General features: G+C 32.8%; 1 protein-coding gene across 4 annotated transcripts; it reads left to right on the top strand.

Annotated features, from left to right (window-relative positions):
• Nucleotides 1-1,038: 1,038 nt before the first annotated feature.
• LOC114188677 (molybdopterin biosynthesis MoaE family protein) lies at nucleotides 1,039-7,784 on the top strand. Of its 4 annotated transcripts, XR_003605419.2 has the most exons (7): nucleotides 1,039-1,264; nucleotides 1,525-1,605; nucleotides 2,572-3,268; nucleotides 4,317-4,364; nucleotides 5,004-5,061; nucleotides 6,018-6,131; nucleotides 7,572-7,784. XR_003605419.2 is itself a non-coding variant. In XM_028077265.2 (5 exons), exons 3-4 carry the CDS (start codon nucleotides 2,710-2,712, stop codon nucleotides 4,361-4,363), a joined length of 606 nt encoding a protein of 201 aa, XP_027933066.1. In that variant the 5' UTR covers nucleotides 1,040-1,264; nucleotides 1,525-1,605; nucleotides 2,572-2,709; the 3' UTR covers nucleotide 4,364; nucleotides 5,004-5,225. The 4 variants fall into 4 exon arrangements, 1 of the variants encoding a protein (XP_027933066.1); XR_003605421.2 differs by lacking the exon at nucleotides 6,018-6,131; XR_003605418.2 differs by lacking the exon at nucleotides 7,572-7,784 and having other exon boundaries at nucleotides 6,018-6,360.
• Nucleotides 7,785-17,098: the final 9,314 nt, after the last annotated feature.

The raw sequence follows: 17,098 nt of genomic DNA, 5'->3' as shown, positions 1-17,098 counted from the left end.
TTCATTGTAACACTTGTAACACATAGCTCGGGGGTGAGCAGCTCGAGGGTGAGCAGAGGTATCCACCACAAGTGCAAGCATCTGCTGAATCCGACCAAGTTATACGTATCTGGATGAGTCGAGTCGTGTCGTAGTGTATTGCCTGAGGAGTCATAACATGCTTGTCTGAGACGAATGCATGATTGTGTAAATATAACTGAATGTATGGATGAATTCTTTTGTGCTCTAGCTTACCCTACTTTCATTGTTGTGTGTTCTGTTGTGTGGTACTCTCTTTTGTGATGATCATTAACTTGTTAGTGTAAGCAGAGGCGAGGAACACCCATGGACAACAGGGAAGTGATAATTCCGCTGCATAGTCCGCGTGGATTGGACTTTAGTTTCTTTTGGGCTTTCTTTAGGGCTATGGCCCATGTATTTGTTGTTCTTAGATTTATATACTTTTCGTAAGATCGTTATCCTGTTTCTGTTGGCACCGTGGTGTGCCTAGTTTTATAGGGGTGGCATTAAGGATCCCAGGACTATGTTGTTATAATATTTATACGTGGTGTTTCTTTTAATTATGCATATTAATTAAATGGGACATTACATAAAGTAATTTACTATATGAAAAAAATAAATTTTACATATATTTATATTAGAGTTACAATAATTTTACATATAGAGTAATTTATATAAACTATTAAATGTCAATAAAATTTATATAAACTAATAAATAATTAACATTAATTAAATAATCAATGTGTCTTTATTATTAATTAATTTTAAATTTATTTATCGTTGTATTTTTTTTTCCTAATTTGAATTTGTGATTTTTTTTATAAATGATATTTTAGTATTTATTTTAAATTCAATTTAAATTATCTTAGTTCAGGAAACAAAATTTCTAATACATCTAAACAAATTCATATTTAAAATATTAAATTAAAGGATTAATTTAAATTATAAGTTAAATTTTTTATTTTTATTATCCAATAATTTTGTTATTATTAAACAATTTAAAATATTTTTTTAAAAACAGTAAAGGAACAGTCCAATCTTTTAACCACCCCATCGGTGGTGCTGACGCTTATGGGTTGCAGAAAGAAAGAGATGACCTACGAGATGACATCAGTTAGTTAGTTTTATTTCGTCCTAATCATTGCAGCAGCAGCTTCAACCTAAACCTAAAAGCCCCTTCTTCTTTCTTTCTGCGACTGAATCACTGAATTGAATCCAACTAGCGTCGAAGCTCAGCAATTGGATTGAACATAATTTACCTCCAGTAAGTGCAGAAACTTTTTCTCTAAATTCACTTGAAAGATCAGTTTTTTGTTTAATTGAAATTCTACATGAAAAGGCAAAAATTCTATTTTTAAATTTTAAGGGGTTGATGGTTGCCAAAAAATTTGCTAATTTTTTAGATTTCTGTTTCTTAACTCTGCAAGTTATTGTCTATTTTACATTGATTTGTGCTCAAATTTGACAATGAATTTCAATTATCTGACCTTTTCCTGAAAAATGTTTGATAAAATGTGTTTGCAGGTGGTGAGGTTGCAAATTGGAAGAAGATGAAAAAGGGAGTTCATCCGTGGAAGCAATGGATATCCTACGTTACACAAACGGGTAGGTTGATTGATATCCTCGAAATTGTAGTACAATCTCATTTTTTTAATCTCTAAAACTATTAAAATTTTAAAACTAGTTTTAGAAAGAGATGCATGGTCTTCCTACTGAAGATTGTATGCTGTCATATATTAGGCTAAGTTTGAATATTGGTATTGATGTCTTTGAAAAATATTTCCTTCCTCCCTCAAGCCGATTTAAACTAACTTGGAAAGGGAGCGAAATTTATTTGAAGTATCACTGTCTTTTAATGTGAGAGAATGTAACACTGTGAAGATAGCAGCTAGGTAGGTCAAGACTATCACTTAGACACAAAGCAGTAGAACCCCACGTGAAATCTAAATTGTGCCTTTTTTAGTATAATTTTTAAAATTTCCCACTCCATTCATATTTAATAGACTCTGTAGCAAAATTCTGAAAGTTAGACAACTAGTTGGATTTCAGATTGAAACTAGATCAGAATAAAAGAATGGAAATTGGTGTTATTGCAGAAGTAGAACTACTAATTTCGTAAATCTTAACCAGTGTGGATGAAGAGAGATCATTCTCTCAAATCACTTCATGAAATGTGTTACCTTTCCATTTTCCTCTTCCTGTATTTACAATTCAAGTACTTTCACCCCTTAACTGCATACAAATATCTCTGATTTTCAATATTCAATTTCAATATTCAATTAATCAATCATCGTGATTCCCTACATCAACTCTGGAAACTAGCATTGCTGCTATTTTCTTTTTGATTGTTTCCATTTGGTGAAGTTTATAGGAAGCCGAGTCCATCATATTTTACTATTAATACTATTACTTTATTAATATTTTGTAATTACCAAGGTTTCTTTCTAGCCTTCAAAGTTCCTAGGAAACAAGTTACATATATATGGAATTTGCTCGTTTAAATGTTATTTATATGTCATATGTCATTTGATGTTGACATTATAACCTAATATTATAGAAGCTTTTCACCAGGTCTTTGGGAACTATGAGCGGCTATAATCAGTTTGAAGGTTGAACTGCTGGACTTGTCTACTTTAATTTTCGAAGGAAGAAAGTGTACAGATCACATTGGAATTTTGTTCCATCATCATTGTGTCTGAACTTGTGGAAATGGCTGCCGAAGATGATAAAAATCTTATTGAAATCTTGGAAAACCTGAATCCAGTAGATGTTGCTAAATACATGAATTTTGTTAGTGCTCCACAAGCTGGTGCTATAGCAACATTTGCTGGCACAACTCGCGACACTTTTGAAGGGAAAACAGTCTTGGAGTTGAGATATGAAGCTTATGTTCCAATGGCAATACGTTGTATTAACTTGATCTGTTCATCTGCTAGAGCATCCTGGAACCTACATTCCATTGCTGTTGCTCATCGTATAGGAACAGTGCCTGTGGGTGAAACAAGTGTCTTCATAGCTGTCTCATCTGTCCACAGGGCAGATGCACTGGAGGCATGTAGATTTTTGATAGATGAGATAAAAGCCAAAGTTCCTATTTGGAAAAAAGAGGTCTATTCAAATGGGGAGGTTTGGAAGGAGAACAGTGAGTTCCTAGAGAGGAGGTCCGAACTTGGTAACAATGATGCAGGTTGCTGCGGGAAAAAGGTAGTAATTAAAGAGCAGACCAAAAAGGCTTGTTGTGGGACTAAGGTTCGGGTTGATGATCAAGGTAGCCAAGACTAATGTCAATTATGTATATTTGATCAATTTAATCAATTAAATAATTATATTTTATAGGAATTTTTATTTTATATGATATGATATGATAAGTGATTTATTTAAGTTTTTGAAATACTTTTATACTTATAATAATATATTTAATAGTAATGTTAATGTTCCTTATAACTATGATAATATTTTTTATAATTTCGGTAAAAAAATTCTTCAATGATAACTCCATGGTATGCATATCCATCCATATAGGTTGTTTCTTCATCTTAAAATAGTTAATGCCATTTTAAATGGAAATACATTTATTTTTCAGTGTTAGTGAGATATTGGCATGTCAACTCCTTTCATAACGTTTCAAAGATTATTGATAATTAAGGGTTTTTGGCTTATGATAGCAAGATTTTTCTTGGATTGGTACCATGCATGGGCCGATTCTTCCTGCACCTCTATATATTTTCCCCTGCACTCCATATTAAGAAATTCTCATTTTTTTCTTTCCAGATTCTAGAAACTGGTAGTCGAAAGTGACTTCTAAATTGTACAATTTGGAAGCCAAAAATGACTTTTGGATTGTGCAAAGCCAAATGACTTCCGTATTGTACAATTTGAAAGTTGTTTTTTTCTTAACCATTTTTCCGGATCATTTGACTCGAAGTGCAACATTCCATTCTTAATAAATCAACTTAAGGCCACTTCTAAGCCTGTAGTGTGTTTGCAGCTTTTAGCTTCATCACCTTTTCTTGCTAAATTAATATATATGCAATAATTTTTCTTCGTGTTTATTTTGCCTTTCATTCACATATGTATTGGCTGGAAGGGATAAATGTCAAACATTTGAAGGAAACTGTTTCTTCTCTGCCCCTTTTCCTCTCTTTGACTTAAGATATTCCTAACACAAGTTAGTGGATTAGTTTCTAGCTGTACTCTCCCCCTATCTCTCTTGCCCCTTTATCTGTGAAGGTCCTCAATCTTGTTGTAGTTACTAATTAATAAGAACTTTTTTCTGTATTCTGTCCTGTTACCTAACTATTTCATGTGTGTTGCAGCTAATGAGGCGTCACATGAAAAAAATATAGGAGGAGATGGAAGATAAGGTAATACAGTTATATATTTTCCAGTCTCTGTATCTTTTTCCTTTGAAGTTAGTTTTAATTATTGAAATAGTGGACATATGCTGTGCAATTGGTAATAGTGGCACAATCAGGCTATACCAGACATTGTTGATCTGTTTACAACCATATATTTTCACAGAATTGGGACTAAAAGCTAAGTTGACTATTTTTTCAGGGTCAAAAAATATGATTAAGCCTAAAATCTTGCCTATATATGGTGGATCCATGGTCTGTAGTCCCTCAGTACCATATTCCTGAAAAATATTGCCTAGTTGTGGTTTCATCAAGAAGATTATAACATGAGCTGTACTACATGAACTAATGCATAACTCAAACACAATTTAGTTTATAGTGTGTAAGGTTTAGATTTGATGATATTATCTTCTGTTCCGAATAAATATACAGGTGACTTTGTCGTTCATTGATTATACAATACCTGTATTTGTACAAAACAATTACTTTGGTTGCTGGATGTGTTTTCCTTGTGTCTGATGAGATTGGTGGTATTTTCCTGGCTTATTGAAATTTGAAAGTTTTGGATGTTCGTGTATTTGTGTATGTTATAGATTGTTGTGTCAGCAACCATATTTTCTGTAATCACAACATGAATTCATTTTTCAGGCTATAGATTCCATCGCTGTTGCTGAAGGTCAGAGAAAAACTGAAGATGCATCAAGGAGTAAGTGTTTTTCAATTTGCTTGTAAAGGATATACCCTCCAATTGATGGAATTACTTTGTTTGGTTATATAATGTAGTAGTGGAGCAATCTTTGAAGTTTGAGTTGACTTGTGAAATCAGTAAACATTCATTTCCCAGTAGTAACATGGCTATTTCCTTTATTAGTCGAGTAGTTGGAAAACATTCAGAGGTTTTTTCACAATTCTGGTGCAATTTAGTTTTGTAATTCCAAGAATGGTGCAAGTTTTTAAAAAATTGCTACAAAGGGAAAGTTGTGCCAAGATAGTATGATTTCACCATGAAGAAGTCGTGCCAAAATAAGAAGACTTTTGTTAATCAGACTTGAAGTCGTGCCAAAATGGCAAAATTTCCCTTTAAAAGTAAAGTCCTGCCATTATCATACAACTTTAATTAACTGCTTAAGCAAAGTCGTGTCATATTGGCATGACTTTAGTCTTGTAATTTTAATGAAGAAGTCGTCTGAAGACGACATAGCTTCAATGAACTTTTTTATTCTTTATTTTTTTTTTTTTGCATTCTCAATTGTTTCTATTAAAATTTTTAAAAAATTAAAAATTTAATTGAGTAATTAATAGGAGAATAAAGTAAAAATGCACATGAAAAAAGAAGAAGGAAGATTTCCTTAATAAAAAGTACATGAAATGAAACATCTTAATTATTAGTGGGTGACATATATTGAAATTAAAATAAACATAATTGATGCAATGTAGTGACAAGAGTTACACAAAATGAACAATGTCTATTTGGGCAATTTCTTTTGTTATGATCAATATTTTCGCAAAACGAACATTTGTTTGGTTTGTCTAGAATTGACTAATCCTTTTCATTATGGATACAACTTGTACTTGGTCTTCCTAATTGTCTGCGTTGCATGTGAGGTTTGGGAATTAAATTTGGACCAATATAAGTAGACCAATAATCTTCATTTTGAACAGGCTAAAATTGCACCTCATAAGCTATGAAAATACTTTGGAGGCTACAGATAGGATCCACAAATGTAATAGGCTCTAAATGGGAGGTTGAGCAAACAACCATTACATGAGAGTAAGGTATGTGAAGAGCTTGAAACTTCCCACAATCACACCACCAATTATTTAACTTAACAAATGTATGACATTGGATGACGTCCAAGTTGAGGAGTGGAAATCTCCCGAAAATCGAAGACTGAATTATGGCAATCATGACACATGACATATTGTTGTTCATTTTTTCTTAACAAAGCATAAATATCCTCTGGATATTGGTAGCCAGCTCGTAACATGCATTCAATCTTTGTCCCTCGTTCCATGAACCATTTTTTGTTCTTTCAAAAAATAATTTAACAAGAGCACAAATTGGCAATGATCTTGCTCTCTTCAAAACAAAGTTCATACATTCAGCTAAAGTTTTTGTTATGTGGCCATATCTTTTTTCCCATCATAAGCTTAGGTCCATTTTTCCAATGATATTTGGTCTATCCAAGAAGTTGCTTGTTGAAATTCGACTTTCATAGTAGATATCTTTGCTTGAAGTGTGGGTTGTTTCATTTCATAACCTGTGACAAATTCGATATTAGAAAATAACAGTGTTTTATTGCATTAGAAAATTGAAAATAATTAATGTAGGTACCCATGTTTAGTAGATGTGTCTTCAATTCTGCATTTTTGAACTGTTTATTGAAATTAGAGGAAACATGGCGAATGCAATAAATGGATGTGAGTCCATTTCCTTCCCAAGCAACTTCTAGGGATTGTAGTGCTGAAGGTATGGTTGTGCCTCTATTAGTGATCAGACATATATTTGGTTGAGGTGTCATAGTTGGAAGAACAAGATCATAGTTTCCTTTGTTTCACGTTCAACAATAGCAAAGGCTAATGGAAAGATGTTGCGGTTTCCATCTTGACCAATTGTTGTCGATAATGTACCATTATATCTTCCCATCAAAAAGTTCCATCAACTTGCACTACTGGCTTGTAATAGTTGAATCCATCAATACATGGCTTAAAAGACCATAAAACCTTTTGTAAGATATATACGGATAGGTCCTCTCTATTTTTAAAATTTTAGATACCATTAATTATTTTTTATTAATTATATATTTATATATACATAAACGTTTGTATATGTAGTGAGTACATGTTATGATTTAATAACGGAAGCGAGCATAAATAAAAAACTTCAAATTATTATAACCTAGAAAATTTATTTATTGTATAGATTTGAAAGATAAAATAGGATATAAGGAAATAAGTTTTATAGTGCATAGATATTTTGGATTTAGATTATAAATTTTATTTGGTAATATATTGATACTTAATGGATTTCTGCATTAAAATTGTCATATATAGTTATATACATGTTACAATAAATGCAAAGTATGCATTAACCAATGTTGATATTAACACATTTGACAAATTATGATTTGTGAAGTGGCACGGGATGTTCACATTATTAAAAAAATCGCTTTATCATTTTATTGTTAATTTGGTGACTTATTTGGGTTATTGTAGGTATTCATAAAAGCAATGGTTCATAACCAAAGGCTCCCTCGTCGTGATATGTATGTGTTACAATTGTAAGAGAGACATGTTACTAAAGCAATTTGGGCAAGTAATGATATACTGCAACGATTAAGAAAATACTATATTTGGGCTACAGCCCATGTTGACTTAATTCATCCACAAGTTAAGACAATAATGAATGTTGCCAGATTTGGTCAGTTACTACCATTTTCTAACATGGACATCAATTGTCACTTAGTAACTACATTAGTTGAGAGGTGAAGAATAGAGACTCATACGATTCATCTACTGCAATTAATTACACGATGTTGCTTTGCAATTGGGTCTTCCTATTGATGGTGAACTTGTTACTGGTGAAACATCACCTGCAAACTTGATACCATGGGTGGGATTGTTGTTGGGGTTGATAACACCCCCTGCCCAATCCCTAAAAGGGAAGTCAATAATTTTTTTTTTGGTTAAACAACATGTTTCAAGAACTACCACAAGATGCAACTGATGAGGTTGTTTTCCAACATGCATGGGCTCATATTTTTGTTGTAATTGGGAGTCTACTCAATTTGGAACTTCATCATCAACATCTCCATTTGCATCTACCACATTCTTTCAGTAATATTATCAGCCTACAATGTCACCACAAATGTTGGAAGATGTTAACCAAACACAACAACATGAAGATAATGTTGAGGGCGATCCACCTCAACCCCCTTAGATTAGAACTAGACGACAAAGAAGAAGACCTCCTTGTGGCACGGGGTCCCATAGATAATGTTTACACCATTTTATGATGAATAAATCTTAATAAAATATTTTCGCTAATTATATTTCAGATTTAGTTACTATGCTTTATTATTTCATTTTTATTATTTAAATAAATAAAAAAATCATTTTTACCATTTACTATGTTGGCACTCAAGTCGTTTCGTCTTTAGACGACTTCTTCTTTAAAATTACAAGACAAAATGGCATGACTTTGCTTAAGCAGTTAATTAAAGTTGTAAGATAATGACACGACTTTACTTTTACATGAAAGTCTTGCTATTTTGGCACGACTTCAAATTTGATAGTGAAGTCGTACCATTTTGGCACGACTTTCCCTTTATGGAATTCTTTTAAAAACTTGCACCACTTTTGCAAATTTAAAAAGTAAATTGCATCAAAATTGTAAAAAAACCTGCAAGTGGACAATTAATAATCAACTTATGTTTTATAATTAGGTGTCTCTTATTTTGAAATCAAATTCACTTTATATTTGGTTTTAATATATTTAATTTATAAAAGAATATTTATACAACTTGGACAAATGTTTTGTGACATTGACTTTATTATGTCTAAATTAGAGATGTCAAAATGGGTTTCAACTCGTGAGCCAACCCAACTCATCACGGGTTCAAGTCGAGTTGGGTGGAGTAAAATTCAGTTTTTTTTTTTTAAAAAAAAGTGGGTTGAACTGAACTCAACTCACTTAACCTGAGTTAAACAGGTTCGAGTTGGATTGAAGGTGGGTTGATCCATTTAACCCACCAATATTTTTTTTCAATTTTTTTTGTTATAATTATTTATTATTTTTAATTATATAGGTTCACATTTTCATATTTTTAAATGCTCAAATATTGCTCAATAACATTTGAATAATTTGAATGTTTAATCAATTTGTTTGTCAACACGTTAATACTTTAATCTTTAACTATTATCTTTGTAATAATATTTCGAGAATCAGGAATCAAGTGAATACTCTAATTTCACTATCATAAAAAATAAATTAAGTCAATTCACTTTCATTGTAATATAATAAATATATAAAATAAATTATAAAAAAACATTCATAAGTGAGCTAACCCATTAACCCACTAACTCACCAATCTGTGGTGGGTCGGACCGGATTACAAAATTTGTAACTCATTAAATAGTGAGATAGGTTGAGTTGACCCTTTTCTAGTTTAAGTTGTGATGAACCAATCTGTGAGTTAAATTGACTCACTTTGACCTGTAGTCTAAAAGTAATCATTTTTTTTTCAATTCATAATAACATAATTTCTATTACGCGTCATCATAACTAAGTACATATTCTGATTAAATTATTCAACTAAATAATTTTATTTTAATGAATTTTTCTTTGATATAATATGACAAGTGATTTATTTATTTTTGTTAAATACTTTTATAGTTATAATAATATATTTGAAAATAATGCAAATGCCCCTTTTAAATACGATAATGTTATATAATTTGGTAAATTTATATAAAATTATTTTCGTAACATTGGTAAAATTATATGAATTTTTTATTATTTTGGTAGAGTTATACGAAATGATTTTTTATTTTATAAATTTTAATCATTATAAATATATTTGGGTGAATGCATAAGTAATAAAAGTGATTGTATATTATGTAAGGCCCAATTTTCTGCCTTAATGTTTTAAGGGCTGCCCTTAGCCTAATGGGCCTAAGGGCTGGCCCAAGGAGTAAAAACAGATCCCATCTGTCCTAACGTTTCCATTCCCCTCACTTTCAGAAACAATGCTTCATTGCCTCCTTAAGCAGCTACGACGCTCTGCTAGGGTTTTGCCGTCAACCTTCCAAGCGAGCTAGACTCGCCTAAGCGAGATTATCATATGCTCGCCCAGAATCTGCCACTCGAATTGTCGCCTAGGCGACGTGCGTTCTTTTTGAGCGAGGAGTGGTCTCGCCTGAGCGAGACCTCGCAGAATCCACTGCTCCCCTTTCGCGCTCTCGCCTAGGCGAGAAGGGTTTCGCCTGAGCGAGAGAGCCTCTCTCGCCTGAGCGAGCCCTGTTAGCTTGAGCGAGACTGCGGGCAGGTTTGGCATTATCATTGAGTGGTTTACTGATGTGTGGATTTCTTGCCTGATCTAAATACCTTACTAGGAGGGTTGGAGGGATGATGCCATGATATATATACATACATATATATATATATATATATATATATATATATATATATATATATATATATATATATATATATATATATGGCATTATCATTGAGTGGTTTACTGATGTGTGGATTTCTTGCCTGATCTAAATACCTTACTAGGAGGGTTGGAGGGATGATGCCATGATATATATATATATATATATATATATATATATATATATATATATGTGTATGTATAAGATTGAGGTGGAAATGATATGTTGCTTCATTTTGTATGAGTTGGAAAGCATGAGTTGTATGATTGGTTGTCTATACATGATGTTAGTATTTCGAGAACTTTCTGATTGGTTGGTGAAACATGAACTAAGTGTGGTAGGGCGTAATTCCATAGCTCTTGTACGGAGAGCTCTTGGTGGCGCCTCATCTGTTGGACGTAATCCCATGGACCTTCCTAATAGGAGTCCTTGGTTGTGCCTCACCTAGTGAACTTAATTCCATGAACCTCGTGGTGAGAGTTCATGGTGGTGCCTCAACATAAGGACGTAATTCCATGCGAGTATCGTGGTGGTGCCTCAAGGTCAGGACGTAATTCCACGTAGGCCACGTGGTGGTGCCTCTTGTAAGGGTGTAATTTCGCGAAGGCCTCGTGGTGATGCCTCACTGTTAGGACTTAATTCCACTGTCTTGTGGTGGTGCCTCATTATGCGTATCCAGATAGTCAGGTCTTGTAGTTTCGAGGGTTTGGTATGTCATGTGTGGCTTCTCAGTATATATGCCTGATTGTATGATTGAATGATGATTATTATGATGTATGAATTTTGTGCACCAGCTTACCCTTTCGCTTGTTTGTATGGTTGTGTGTGTGGTTTTCCTCCTTTGCAATGATCATCAACTCTATTGATGTGAGAAGATGTGAGAACCCGTGGCAGTGGTAATGGCAATGGGGATGCTACAGCTTGATGGTTAAGGACGGGTATGGGGCTCACTATAGGGCCCTCAGCGGAAGAAGTTTTATTATCTAGATTTATCTTTCTGTACAAGAACTTGTGTTGTTGTTGATACATTTTGATTAGGTTAGGCAGTGTAGTGCCTCCTCTCTTTTGTTATGAACATGGTTGGGGTATTGTGTATCTTCTTATCCAATTTCCGCACTTTTGATATTTATATATGTGTGACGCTTTATTAAATTGAATTTACCTATTTAATTGGGGCGTTACATATTACAATAGTATTTATTTTGGAGAAATTCATAATTAATTAAATAGTTGAATTTGATGTCTATTTTATTTTATATGTTATGATAAGTGATTTATTTACTTATTGTGATTTTGTGTAATTATAATGTATATTGGGTAATGATTATGATAATATCAGGGATGATGTCGAGATAGATACAAGTAATAGCTATACTTGTTTGCTATACTTGTCTTAATTGTAGTAGGAAACATTGTTGGGTGAGTGGAAAAGAAAATAAACCAAGAAAAAAAAATGAAAATCTTGTGGTAGATTTAATTGAGTTGATAGATAAAATAAATTTAGCTTTATAAAAATTTTTTTAGAAACAATCTAATGTATTTTGAATTAGTTATTATGTTATAATAAAAGTTAAATATTTTATTTATTAATTAAATTGCATGTTATTGTAGTGTAGTGGTGGAGACAAATTTGGATTGGGTGACAAGAATTATTCAAGTATACACATCCAACTAATTTTACATACAAAATTTCATAATTCTAATATTGTAGTTCAGATAACATCATAATCATTTCCCAACATTTACGATCCTAAAGCTCATGCTCTCACAAGAAAATTACATTAATTTTGCAACCCTCAAACAATACAATTGTAGTGAGACATTAACAAGAAATGAAGAAAACACCTAAGCCCATAATAAGATAAAGAAAAGAAAAAGAAAAATAATTTACCATATGTCTGTATAAATATGCTATATCAATACTCTTTTAACAATATTGTTCTTATAGGACCCTAAAATCTCTAAGACCACTTCTCTTCCGCTTGTCTCTCGGCTTCTCCTTTTATGGCTATCTTAATGTCCAGTAAGGATCTTCTCTAGGTTTTCTTAACAAATCAAGCACCATATTTCACAAAACTAAAATGAACCTACATCAATTGTTCTATGATGTGTTGTGTTATATGCTGGGTATGTGAATTGTGGTAGTGGTAGTGTGTGTTCTGTGTAGTATGTGTGTTGGTTGATAGTGTGTGGTAGTGAATAGTGTTTTCGTCGCATGAATAGTGTTCTAGTAGTAGTGAATAGTTTCAATTTTTGCCTATTTAGTTGAAATTTTTGATTTTGATAGCTATGGTTATTATTTTTGCTTAAAAAATTGTGTGGTCATTCCTTTGAACCCATATTTTGTAAGAAAAACCCCAAGAGAACTTAGTTTGACTCTGTTTGAAGTTTAAAAATTATTTTGAAACTCAAGTTTAGTAAAACTTCAAACAACCATAACTTGTGCTCTGATTTGTAGTTTTGCTATAATTATATATCGCTTTGGGGTAGAAAAACATTTCCAAGACCCTTGATAGCCTACACTGACAACTATTTGTTCTATATTTTCCAAAGAAGTGGCCATTTCCTATTTTTCGACAATTTATTTTGTTGTTTTTCTTGTGTTTTCAACTTTTGCAAAAATATGCGATATAGTTAGACTTTGAGTTTTGAGCTAGAAATTTTTGTGTTAGTCTTTCATGATTTTAGGGTGCTTCCTACAAAATCTTAGGTCATTTGGAGTTTGTTTGAGTACACTTGTAGTTTTACCCTAGTAAAAACCCCATTCCTTTCCATCCATTGACTACACAACTCACTAACAAGGTTTTTTCATATCTTCAGTGAGTCCTTGAACATAGTGAACCACTTGAATGGTGTCCCTTCAGTACACAACTTCTCCTCTCGTGTTAAGTTCTTATTCAAGGAACCAACTAATTTCGTTTGGCATGGATGCCTAAAAGAAATCTACAAACATCATACAATAGTTACAAATATGGCACTTTTTAAAATTTTAAATCACATAAATTGTACAGTACAAACATCCATACCTTAGTGGAACTACTACAATATCTAACTTCATTACACTTACTCATGATTCTAAACATGGATCAATAACAAATTGTGATAGTCAAACTCAAACCATAAAAATAAAAAAAATAAAAAATGCATGAACACCGCCCAACCAATCAAAAATAGAGGTAATAATGAACTAAACCCAAAATGCAAGAAACCATATAATCAAAAAGGGAAAACCCACACCTCATACAAACCAAATAAATTATCCAACACAACACACCAAGAGTACTTCAAATCCTAAATGGGGGAAATATGCTAACCCCAAAATCCAAAGCCCAAATATCAAATTTGCACACAACAAAAAGTAATACAAATCGTGAAACTCTAGACCACAAACTAAAAATTCTATAAACATTACCATCACCTCGTCCAAGCAAGGGTGGACGCCGAAGGATTGAAAAATGAAAATGTACCACCTTCGGTTGGAACCGGTTGGAACCATGGTCGAGCAAAAACGCAAGCACAACCAAAGAAAACGCAAGCAGCGTGAGACAGGACTTCTTCCCTAAATACAGTTTGTGAAAAATGTTTTTGAACCCCTTCCCAAGTGCGGTTAGCGTGGAATAAAAAATTCAACTTTAAAAAATAAAAAAACTAATGCCATGTAATATGCCATGTAAGGTTGTCAAAAGTTATAAGAGAAATAAGTTGTCAAAATATCGTTTTCGCACTAGGAACAAATTTGATTACATGGCTTTATGTTTCTCCATGTTAGAGAATATTTTTGCTTGCAACTTATTAATGTTTATGTGTTGAAATATCGACATTTTATTCTATGAATGGTTCTTTCTCTACATGTGTAGGATAAGTTTTACGAAAACAATACTTTGACACAATTTTTTTGCTCATTTTTTTATTATGCCTACGTGTCATTTATGAATTTGATTTTCCAATTTTTTTTTTCAATGCTCACATGTGTGGTATTGGGGCCAAAAGTTTTCATATTTGGGAGAGAATACATTTTTCAAAACGGTGAAAAGTAGGGCATTCCTTCGTCTTATCTAGGGCATTCCTTCCTTTACTTCCTACAACCATTCACACTTCTTCCATTGGTGGTTCGTGTAATGTCTTCGTATTCCTTCATGGTAGGGCCTTCGACCGTTTTTGAGTATGGGTTGTTCTAGGTTATCGAGTTCATCGCGAAATTGGAAGCATTGCCCGTTGTTTGAGTGTGGGTTTCATCTCCTTCTTCGCATTTCTCGTTCAATTTTTCGTGGATGTTTTATGTGTGCACTATATCATTGGTTAATATTTCTCTTTTGATTTTTCGTTGATGTGCCTTGCCTTCTATCTTAAAATAATGTCACAACACCAACTTAAATTACTTTGTTATTGGTAATAATAATTAATTTGAAGTGTTTATAAACCCAAAGTATGAAGTGCCTTCACTGTTGTCTCAAAAAAAAAAATTCCACTGCAGTTGCTATCAAACATGTGTAGGAAGCCCAATGCAAATAAGTGGGCAGCTACGAAGGACTTTTTGAACAAGATTTTAAAAACATGGAAAATACACACACCATCTAATATGTACTTCAAATGAACCATAGTAATTAGTTTCAAGTGTAAGTTGTTTTTTGCCCATTTTTCTTGTGGGTCTTTCTGACATGGCTTGCATGTGACCCTTCTTCTGGTTGCATGTGAGATTTTAATCATGAATATGAGTCTCTCTTGATCAATGATCATAACAGTAGGTCTTGATCATTCTTGCGATGTTTTTTTAGTGTAGATAGAGCATTCTGTGTGGTTGGGGGTAGTTTGGAGTTCCTAGAGCTATTTGGGTCTCTTGAGCCATCTTCTTAGGTAAAGGAAACTAGCTTTGATCTTGTGTCGTTGATTGTTTATGATATTGGTCCTGAATCGAATTTATGAATCTGATTTTGATGTGAGTATGACTAGATTGCTTCTGTGTGACTAGTTGATAATCTTTAGTTGATTGTTTGCTTTTGATCTGTGATTGAGCTGAGCAAACTTTCAATAACTGAACAAGGTTGTACTTACTCCTTCCTGATGAAACTCTTATGAGCTAGAATATTGAAAGAGAAGTACCAAATTGAGAAATTAATTAGGTCCTAAGTCTCTCAGAATTGGTATAACGTAGTAGGGTGGCGTTGGGCGTTGATTGTGTTGAGCAGGTTTGGGAGAAATTTTAACTCTAGATCGTTGGGTGCTGGTAATGACGCCGAGTGCCACTTTTTATGAGAGGTTGAACGCTGAACGCCACCTTTTGCGAGAAGAATTGCACTGGACGTCACCACTGAGCGCCAAGCCCTTAGAACATCAGCGTTGGGCACTGTTATGATACCGTTGGGTGTTATTATGATACCATTCAGTGTTATTAGTTTCGTTCTTGTGCAGTTCTATGATTGATCTATATCATGAAACATAGGTATGTTTGAGTTGTTGTAGGGTATTTCCCGAGGAGGAAATCCCATGGGTGATGTGTTTTACTAGGGTGTGCCTTGAGGTTATGACTGTGTCATTTTGTTAGGCTATCCTGAAGTCTACTAGCTATTCATACTCATGTGGAGAAAAATGGTTAAATGATGAGAGTAGTAGGAGGTTCTGTCATAAGGGTAATTCAATTATTCTTATGACTATAATAGGGATTAACCTTGTGTGTAGTAGCTCAGTAGAGCAGTTTATATCACCATAAATGCTCGGCTTCATAGGTTTGAATCAAGTGATGAATCTAGATAATATCAAGTCTAGAAGAATTTGGTTGATAATGTGATATGTTGAGTAGTTGTGTTTTATATTCAACATGAAACTTATATATATATATATATATATATATATATATATATATATATATATATATATATATATATATGAAATGTTTAAAATTTATCTATGTCCTTTGTTCAACTAGCTTACCCTGTTTGTTTTCTTGGTTGTCTTGTATTGTGAGCAGATGAAGTTGCAGGTATAGAGGCACCTCTGAAAGATGATAAGCCATCAATTAGACCAGTGGAGGTCTCATGGAGTTTTCACTAAATGGTTAGTTTTGCATAAAGCTTGTTGGTTTAGTTTGAGTGTATAAATAAGATATTTTTATAGTCATATCTTTTATATGACTTTTATACATTGAATTACCTATTTTGAATACTATAATGTAATGTTCTATTTTTTTAGTTTTAAGTTACATAAGAAAGAAATTATCCCATTATAATTTTTATTACCAAGTAACATCTTTATAAATTTGCTACTGTTCATAATTGAGACACTTTTCTAAAAGTTGGGATGCCATTGACATTTTTTTAAAAGTAGAGACCAGATTTACATATATCCGAATAATTAAACCTATAATAATAATAATATATAACTATTTTGTTTAACAATTATCGATTTATTTTAATTCATATACTTATATATCTCCAAAATATTAGAAAGTGGAAAAGTATAATAACTACTTTGACAAAATATACTAGAATAACGGGCTAAAATTTAAGTACTTTTGTTTTTTGCAGTATAAAATTCAAAGTATGAAACATTGGACAAAACTCTTTTTATATCCTAACTTGAGTGCAAAT

The sequence above is a fragment of the Vigna unguiculata genome, chromosome 6, assembly GCF_037176805.1.
Source record: "Vigna unguiculata cultivar grain cowpea cultivar isolate G323 ecotype 2 chromosome 6, ASM3717680v1, whole genome shotgun sequence".
Lineage (NCBI taxonomy): Eukaryota > Viridiplantae > Streptophyta > Magnoliopsida > Fabales > Fabaceae > Vigna > Vigna unguiculata.
Note: the sequence above shows the minus strand (reverse complement) of the source record. Positions and strands in the feature narration are given on the sequence as shown.